The 10045-nt window shown below is 47.0% G+C and overlaps 1 protein-coding gene across 1 annotated transcript; it reads left to right on the forward strand.

The window, feature by feature from the left end:
* The first annotated feature begins 3420 nt into the window (after nt 1-3420).
* Nucleotides 3421-9627, forward strand: LOC115205250 (neuronal PAS domain-containing protein 4A). Its single transcript, XM_029771024.1, has 8 exons — nt 3421-3930; nt 4414-4577; nt 4701-4803; nt 4921-5230; nt 5369-5478; nt 5675-5810; nt 5936-7659; nt 7782-9627. Exons 1-8 carry the CDS (start codon nt 3756-3758, stop codon nt 7808-7810), a joined length of 2751 nt encoding a protein of 916 aa, XP_029626884.1. The 5' UTR covers nt 3421-3755; the 3' UTR covers nt 7811-9627.
* The last annotated feature ends 418 nt before the right edge of the window (nt 9628-10045 follow it).

Genomic DNA, 10045 nt, shown 5'->3' on the forward strand with positions numbered 1-10045 from the left:
CCGGGTTCCTCCGACGATGATCCACGGTCTGGTGGTACTAAAGCAGAGGGATCAGCGGGTGGATTGGGGGTTACGCCCCGAACCGGAGCCGCCTCCTCTGCTGGAGGTTAAGGTTATGTGGACTGCATTTGAGCCGCCATAAACAGGAGTTGCCCACCCTACCCTCCCTTTTGTTTTTGTTTAGGAGCATTCGGAGTCTGCACCTTTGGGGGGGGGGGGGGGGGGGGTACTGTCACGTCCTGACCATAGTAAGAGGTTATTTTCTATGGTAGAGTAGGTCAGGGGGTGTTTTGTGTTTTTCTATGTTTTGTATTTCTATGTTTAAGTCCTAGTTTTTCTATTTCTATGTTGTTTTTTTGGGTTGACCTCGTTGTCTCTAATTGGAGATCATATTTAAGTAGGGGTTTTTCTTCCTGGGTTTTTGTGGGTTATTATATTTTGAGTAGTGTTTGTTTCTCTCTGCGTCACGGTTTGTTGTTTTGTCATACTCAGTTATTTATGTATTGCTAAGTTTCACGGATTAAATAAAATGTGGAACTACAACCACGCTGCACTTTGGTCTGCTCCTTTCGACAGTCGTGACAGTGAAGGTAATGATTTGCCTCCTAAGATAAGGCCAGGCAGACATGTTGCACAAAACTCTGTTCAGAGTAGGACTACTACCCCTCTTAGTAGGAAACAAGATATATTTTTTCTTTTTTTGATTTGCAATGCGGCAAATGGCATTGCACGGTCCCGTGTGGCTCAGTTGGTAGGGCATGGTGTTTGCAACGCCACGGTTGTGGGTTCGATTCCCACGGGGACCAGAACGAAGGAAAAAAAAATGTATGAAATGTATGCATTCACTACTGTAAGTCTCTCTGGATAAGAGCGTCTGCTAAATGACTAAAATGTAAATGTAATTAGAAAGGTGTACAGGTACTGTAATAATAAAGAAAATTGTTGTTATTTATAAATAGTAAGTTATTGTAGTACAGCAACATGTTGTAATTATAATTTACAGTAAATCACTTGTTTTACAGTACTTTTACTGGCAACTTTTTTTGCCATTCATTTCCTGTCATTTCTACAGTTTTTACAGTGTACCTCCCTGACAACTTACATGGGAGAAAAGGCCCTTTTCACTCTACCCAGTGCTGAACATAGTGGTTGTAGCTCTCTTCATTCAGAAACTGTCTGTAATTGTATCCACAAAACAATAACACAGGTCAACAGTCAGTAAAGTATGACTAGAGAAGACAGACCAATGATGTAGGCTAATGCAGATCCATTTGATCGTTCATGTACAGTATGCCATGTGGGAAGCTGTTCATATGCATTTGCGAAATATGTCAATCCAATTGTGGGAAGCTGTTTATACTGCTCTGTCTCAACCGTTATCCATTGTTACTTTACCTTTCTGCATTTGCGGAAAGCAACATTTGATGAACGCCATCACTCTATGTGACAATTATTGTCCAGGTATACATATAGAGGAACATGCAGGTGTTTTGTTTAATGTTTAGGCGTAATAAACGCTCCTAGAGAGCGATGCAGCGCTACCGAGAGCTGAAACGTCTATGTAGCTGTCCATGGTGCTGAAATATATTGCGGCCGCTCTAAAGCAAAGCATTTGCTGGGAAAGGGAAGGTCCGTGAAATCGAAGTTTGTGAACATGCAACATATATTTTGAGCCTTAAAAAAACCCATCTGTCTAAAAATAGGGACAATTGGAGATAGAAGCGGGGATGCGCCACTGAGTGCATGTGTCAGTTACGGGTAAGAGCTATTTATAGAAACGACGAGATTCATCTCTGCGCTCGTGCTCTGTTTGCAACAGGTGTGATGTTTGTGTGTGTCTGTGTGTGTGTGTGTGTGTTTAGGCCAATATACTTTGAGTATGCTATAAAATATATAAAATACTACAAAACAGTTTGTATGCTTCAAATATCACATTGACTATTTGCTAAACTTTAACACGCAGTAAGAACACCATGACAAAATGGTTGCAACATACAAGGCTTCTCAGTTTGAAGGAACATACAGTTCCTTTCAAATCATTTCACAAAACATCACATTTCATCTCAAATTGAGCTTCCACAATTCACTGGATCCGACTGTCTTCTCACAGGTTTTTACACATCAGTGGATGTAGATACGAATGACTGCTGCAAAGCCTCCATCCCCAAGCCTTCAAAGAATTTAGGCAACGTTTTATATGATAGTTCGATTGAAGAGGATGTATTTTGGGCAAGAACAAAACTCTGGTCTTATCTGTTCAGCCCATAGAGAAAGGGTTGGGGTATGATCATGTTGTTTGGATCTATGTTTTTCGACAAAGCGAAAAAAAAAAACAATTTGCAAAATATAAACACGGGTGCTTATAAGATGCAACTGTAACCTGTGAAAATGGTTACAAGGCTTTCCCAAATAATTCCCCGTTTGGATGCAATCCACGCCTAAGGTTTTCAACCAGAAGAATCAACCAGGTTTCGATGCATAGACTAGACATAGCTCAGCATCACCCTTAGCTACATTCCGCTCAAATTACCTTATAAGGAAGGATGTTGCAGTTTATGTAACATATAGGCTATACAGCGCGATTAGGCTGTCTCTCCTCTTCCTTTGCGCGTTAGCCCCGGAGGCACTGCGCTGCCTGACAACTGAATTTCAGTCAGAATGGTGGATTCCATTCATAAAAAGAGACTGAATTTGGTGATGTAACACTGCCCCACTGTCCCGCGTTTCTCCCTGAAGCAGACTTCCACCGATGCTGGAATATTGTTAATGTATAACCTTGGCATGCATCTGCATGCGTTACCCTAGAGGTCGACGGTGGACGGTTTTAAAGAAGGCATCGCATCGTTCATAATCATAACATTAAACATTATGAGCTAGTCTGGCGAGACATAGATGCATTTGCATCATGTAGGCTACTGATAACCTAGCCTACACTATATTAGGAATGATACATTTTCAGAGAGGATCAATCGTTCCTCGGGTGCCAGACATAAAAACAAATTCTCTCAGTTTCACTGCCCACCCCCCTCTCTCTCTCCCTCTCTCCCCTCCCTTACACCGGGGTTCGGTGACTCCGTCTACGTTTTACGTTTGTCTCCGCCCATTCCTCGGTTTTGTCCAAATCGGGCTTTTTGCGTCGCCGGAGCTCCCGATATCAAGCCAACGTCATCATTGAGTAGAGAGAAGAGCTGACGTCAGAAAAGAGTCACCAAAAGGAGAGGGTAGGAGCAGTAGGGGGGACGGGCAGAGGGAGAGAATTTCACCATTGCTAACATTGAATGCCCCTCGGCCCCCCTTCTCTCTAGCCCCCCTCTTCCTACAACGTCGGTGTTGGCGCGTTGGGAGCCCCCCTTCGTCACCGGAATCCCAGCCTATATAACTTACTCGAGAGCAGAGTCCCTCCACCAGATTTACGGGATCCGGATATCTGGGCGAGAGACGGCTACTACAGCCGCCGAATCACTCACACTCTGAACCGGTGGAAAGCCATCCAGCGGCTAGCCAGCAACCTTACTGGACGCTGTGGCGGAACCGAAGAGGAAAAAAGAGCGGATAGGAGAAGGTCTGAAGCCTTACCCTGGAACAAGCTGAGATGAAATTCCAATAGTAAAACGACAAGGTTATTACTACTAGCCTTTCTCTGACACCTCATCTTGGGAGAAAGAGACTCAGACCTCATTGACGCAACGGTCAATATTCCGTTGAGTTTCACCTTTAAGTCCAGGGAATTTAGCCAACCACTATAACAGGCTACAATGTATCGATCAACGAAGGGCGCGTCGAAGGCTCGAAGGGATCAAATCAACGCGGAGATTCGGAACCTGAAGGACTTGCTTCCCATATCCGATGCGGAAAAGGCACGGCTTTCATACCTACATATCATGTCCCTTGCCAGCATGTACACCAGGAAATCGGTCTTCTTCTCTCAAGGTAAGCGCGACTTAGCTTATAACAGACAAGTTCAAATACACTCAGTGTATAACCCATAGCCTGTTGATTCATAACTAAGAAATGCTTGTGAATGAAACATATACTGACAAACTGTTGCTTCCATCCGTCTGAGCTAGTTGCATGCTACCTTGAGCTTTCCGCTTGAATCAACAGGTGCCATATTTCTTGTCGAAAGAAACAGTTGATGAATTTCATGTCTACATGTGAATTATGTTGTTTAGGAATATATATTAGGAAATATTATCGTGCTTTGTTTGAGGTTCTGGCGTGAAAAACAATTTTAGAGCCGAGTGTCGCTATCTAGTGCTGAAACGCTTCTATCGCTGTCCATGGCACTGAAATCTAATGCGGCCGTGCTACAGCTATTGCAGGGAGCAGAAACGTTATCTTTGTGGTATGACATCCATTAGCTAGACAAAAACATAATTAAAAAAAACATTTCCCATCATCTTTTGTTTTTAGAATCGGGATCCGCTGGCAGTCTCGAGGAAAGCGCGAGGTTCCTGTCTTTCCACGAGCTGTCGGAGCTGGTGCAGGAGCTACCAGGGTTTCTGCTCCTGCTGACTGGGGAAGGCAAGCTGCTCTACCTGTCAGACAGCGTCTCCGAGCACCTCGGCCACTCCATGGTGAGTTCACGGGAGACCAGCTCATGTCTAAATAGCAAACTAGTAAATTAGCTGAAATTTAGATTTTGTCTCAGGGATTTCATGAGTATGCTAAATAAAAAGGACTCGTTCTCGATGTTTCAGGTGGATCTGGTTGCCCAGGGTGACAGTGTGTATGATATCATTGACCCTACTGACCACTTCATCATGAGGACCAACCTAGCCCCTCCTACATCACCTGACACAGGTAAGATGCGCCTCCATATTTCCAATGGTACAGAAACGGGTTACAAATGCCTCGCATTTATATTACTCAGATCATTTCTGATATTCACAATTCCCCCTTTCCTCTTCTTTCTCTCAGATCGTCTATTCCGTTGTCGTTTCAACACTTCCAAGTCGGTGCGCAGGCAGAGTGCTGGGAACAAGCTGGTTCTGGTCCGGGCACGCTGCCCTTTCCCACCCTCCTCTTCTACCACCCCTAGCTCCTACTGGACATCCAATCCCGTCTGGATGTGCTTCTGTTCCCCTCTGGAGGCCGTCCCCACCCGCTCTGGTCCTGGGGGGGACCACGTTCCTGCTCTGATCCCTCCTGCTGCTGAGAACAACTTCTTCCTAGCCTCGTTCCAGTCTCAACACAGCCGAGACATGAGGCTCCAGAATGCACAGGACAGGTGAGGCCACACCCACTGACCAGGCAACGCCACCTGTTGCTTCAGATCGTCTGAGTGATGGCATGACGTGTACGCTTTATCGTTGGAAGTATGTTGAAGACATAGACTTACCATGTCTTCTCTCCATCTTCCCTGTAGTGTCAGTGTTTACCTTGGCCTTGATGTGTCAGCCCTGAGGTCTCGCTCCTGGTACAGCCTCCTCCACCCACAGGACCTGTCACACGCCTCCACTCAGCACTGCAGCCTGTGTAAGTACCAATTCAGTTCGCCACACAACAACCACACACAGACGCACCAACACACATCAACACAAATGCGAACTCATTTATACTGCATCCACCATTACATGGAGCAAACTTCACTACAAACCCACCATTAAAGTTCTGTGACGTGATCAGTTCTAGAACACTGTCTGATGTCGATGTTCTCTCTTTGTTCCCCCAGTGAGAGAGGGAGGAGAGGGTAGATCTGAGATGGTGGTACGGGTGGAGTCTGCAGACCACTCCTGGGTCTGGCTCTACATGGTACTGCAGCTGGAGGCAGGAGACAGCCCCATCAGCAGCAACAACTACATCATCAGGTACTACCTCTACCCTATGACAGATCTGCACAACACATTTTAAATAGATATAAAGGAGATTGCAAAGAGCACAAGATAATCTTACTAACCATTTCCATCTTTCTCTCTTTCTGTTTCTCTCTCAGTGAGGCGGAGGCGTGGTCAGTGAGACAGCAGCTGAGCACAGAGCAGACCCAGCTGACCCTGGTACTGAGTACCAGTACCTCCCGCCAGGACAGCCTGAGCCTGTCCAGCCCAGACCAAGTCTTCACCCCAGGCAGCAGTGGCCTCTCAGCCCAGTCCTTTGACTTCAGCATGACTGTGTCCAGCAGTGTGGGCTCCTCAGACGAGACAGGGGGCGCCACCACTGAGCCCATGCAGGTGGAGGGCGACCCTCGCTCTAGTATTTCCTCTATTGAGGAGGAGAGCTTCTTCCAGCAGCAGCAGATGCCTGCCCCTGTCCAAAGCCGCTCTGCTGCCTCCTCCCCCACCCCAGTTACCGTTGCAACGGTAGCAGACCTGGACTTCCTCACTCAGAACATTCTCCTGCCCCCCTCCTTCCAGCTCGAGCCCCCTCTGCCCGCCCTCCCCCTTCCACTCCCCCCTGTGCCCACCTCCCAGGAGCAGCAGACCAAAGAGTTTGTGTGTACGCCCCCCTACACACCCCAGCTGGGCGGGGGCAGCTTCCTGTTCGGCGAGCCCCTCTTTAGCTTCGACCCCACAGGCACCACCACCCCCCCTCCCTCCACCACCACAGCTACAGCCACCACCTCCATCGCTCCCTCCCTCTCCCCCTCCGCCCCACCCACCACAGCCTCCAGTCCTGCTCCCCCCTCCTCCCTGTGCCTCACTGGCCCCTCCACCGACCTGTTCTTCCCTACCGATCCCTGCAGTGGCTCTCTCTATGAGAAGCTACCCCCCACCCCTGACAGCCCTGGGGATGGGGACTGCACAGTGATGACCTTGCCTGAGGTTCGGGGACCCCTGTATGTAGATGTCCCTTTAGGGCCCTTTCACTACCCCCTCGAGGGCCTCCTCACCCCAGAGGCCTCCCCCGGTAAACAGCCTGGTCTCTCTTTCTTCTCCCTGGAGCGAGAGAGGGATAAGGAGAGAGCAGAGATCTCCCTCTTAGCTCAGCACATCAGCTCCTTAGCAGAGGGATTCTACCTGGATCCTCTCTTATCCAAGCTATCCCCTCCTTCCATGTCCCCCTCCTCCTCCCCTCCCCCCCCGGCCCTCTCACCATCCGTAGCCACCGCTGGGGTTGACTCTATCCACATGCTGGGAGAGTTTTACCCCGTTAAAGTGTGGAGAGGCCTGGACTTCCCCGTATTCCAAGATGATGATGACTCTCTGTTTGAAGAGAGCATCTTAGAAGCCCTGCTCCAGGACTTCTCCGCCCCTCCGCCCCTCTCCCCCTCCATCTCCCCATCCTCTCCCCCCAACCCAGTGTGCTGGCACTCACCCTCCCACTTTGAGGGGGTCAGCCACTTCTGTAGCGTCCAATCGGCGCACTGTTACCCCACGGCCAGGTGCGGGGCGACATTGGCCGGCGAGGCCGGGGCGATGGCAGAATGGGAGGGACTGGGGGAGGAGCCTATGGAGATCGAGGTGGCGTCATCACCTCTGTCTTCCTGTTCCTCCATCCCAGCATCCCCTCCCTTGCGACTCACTGCCTCCCCCACCTCCGCCCCCTCCACGCCCGTCGCCCCCAACACGCCCGCCGTGCCTTGCGCCCAGTCCCTCCTGGAGGAGCTGGCCGCCCTGGAACCCATGTTTGGGGCAGGTGCCTCGATCGCCCCCGGCTTGGGGCAGCAACCTGAGTTGTATCAACTCCAGTGTCACCAGCCGCCACAGTGCTTCCACAAAGGTGAGAATCATTCAGTTAACTTGTTCTACTGTCTTTCTCTGTTTGATAAATGGATCAAGATTTGTTAACCCTGAACATACCAGACTAATGTGCTCTTTCTCTTTGTCTCTTGTGTTTTTCAGATGGGAGTGGAAGTGTTCCCCCGTTCTAAAATAAGTCTGTGACTTACTTCATTAAGTATGGCATATTGTCATATTTCGTGGAGCTATTTTACTGAAAAGTAAAGATGATTTAAGTGTATAAATATATACATAATGTATACTACTAAAGGACTTTATTTCCTACATGTCTACTGAGAACAAATATTGCCTTCATATTTTTGTTTATTTATTTATTAATTCATGTATTTCAATTTTTCTTTTGAAATCAACAAGTTCACATTTAATTTCAACATTGACATAATGGTGCAATATTTACCAACCGTATGTACCAATGACTGACTGAGTTTTGGGTCCATTTGGTGCCACAGCTTTTCTGTAACGTGAGCTTCAGATTTGATCAGTCAGAGACGGAACAAAATCTCTGACCTTGTAAAGCGCCGTTTAACTTCCAGACCGCATTGGTATTCACTCATAGTGAAAAACCTGTTGCGAACCAAAAAAATGAGAATACCTTCTTTGATATTTCAATAGAGAAATGACTTAGAGCATTATTGCTTGTAATGCAGCATCGCAAACCCAAATCACAAATGTGGTGAAAGTCTATGTTTACAAAAATCTCTACTGACCTGGTCCAACCACTGACAGTAGCTGACAGAAGGGGACCAGATTTACTCTCTCACATCCTCAATATTCAGTTTCCAGAGAGACACATAGTTCTACTTGGACCTTATTGTATTCCTCTCTTGTCATAGCTTGAAAGGCCATGTCTAAACATACAAATACTGTAGTCAAACTAACCTAATACTTTGAGCTTTGAGTTTGCGGCTGAACATTTTAAAACATTTGACTTCATGTTATTTCTCCATTACAAACTTGTGTATCAATGTGATGGTGTGCAAAAAAACAACAACAATACAAAACATGTGAAGACATAGGTCTTGGAATGTCCACACGCAAGAACGCATGACGGAGGTTTCTGGCATTTACCAGAAGGCGTTGCCGAATGGAAATCGTCTGGAAGTTACTCAACAACCATGTGTGGTTCTGTTGTGTACAGGACTAGCACATTGTACATTAGACTCTGAATGTGGGCTCTTTAGGTCACCGTTCTCTTGGGCTTGGCTTCAAGGGCAGCTCTGCTGGATTTTCTTGCAGCATCAATATTTGCAATGCTGGCAGTTTATAGCGGCTCCTGTGTGCCTGGCATGGCCATGACCTGCTGAACTCTGAACTCTATCTGAACTCTTTCTCTATGTCCATGAACCAATGGACTGACAGTCACATCGTAGCTCTACTTGAGTTATGGTGTTGTGGGGCACAATACGCCTATGTGAATGACTATATGATTCTTCTTTTTTGAGAGGGGTTAGACAAAAATGGAAGTTTTGTTTTAAAAAATGACCTGAAAATAGTGTGATGGGTTACTATTTCTATTCAGTTCCTCCTAAGCGACACGGGTTGAGAATGGTACTATTCCCATGGTGTCGACGTGCTAACGTAGAGTTGTCTACGGTCAAGTAAAGGATTGATTCCTACGTTCTAGCTATTAAATGCTACGTTTAACATATGTGTAAGTATTATATTGTATGTGTTGAATTGAAAAAGAAGAAACCGTTGATGTTCAATGCATAATGCATTATGTCTGTGGATGTATGCACATGCAATTTTTTGGAAGGGTTGTACATATTTGTACATTTGTATGAATACATCAGTCTGTACATATCAGAGACATTTCTATTGTTTAAGATGGACTATATACATGATGATATATTGAAGAATGGACATTGTGGATCAGTGTTCTCTTGTGTTGCTGAAAAGTGTATTTGGTTGTCAAACAAATGCATTTATATTAAAGTGCACTTAAAGCGGTTGGATCTCTTTGTGTCGTCACTTCCAGTCCACCTCCTCCTCCTCCTTCTACCTACTCTCATCATCATCCCCTCATCCCTCCCTCCTTCCTCTCTCCTCCTTCCCTCGCTCTCTCCTCCGTTTCTTCCCCTGGAGCTAGCTCCGCTCAGCAACAGCACTGACGCCACGATCTGACTCAGACTGACGCACACGCTCCACACCGAGGCTCTCACACACACAGGCACACACCACACACACACACAGTTGGCCTCCCACTCAAGCAGGCATGTTCACTTTGACACACACATTCACACAGGGGCGGACTGGGACCAAAAATCGGCTCTGGCATTTCTAACACGCCAGCTAATGTTTTTCCACCTGACCATTTTTCCCCCCCTAAGCCCCCATTATTAGCCAGATATTTTGCAAAAAAAATA

The sequence above is a fragment of the Salmo trutta genome, chromosome 13 (assembly GCF_901001165.1).
Source record: "Salmo trutta chromosome 13, fSalTru1.1, whole genome shotgun sequence".
NCBI classification, from domain to species: domain Eukaryota; kingdom Metazoa; phylum Chordata; class Actinopteri; order Salmoniformes; family Salmonidae; genus Salmo; species Salmo trutta.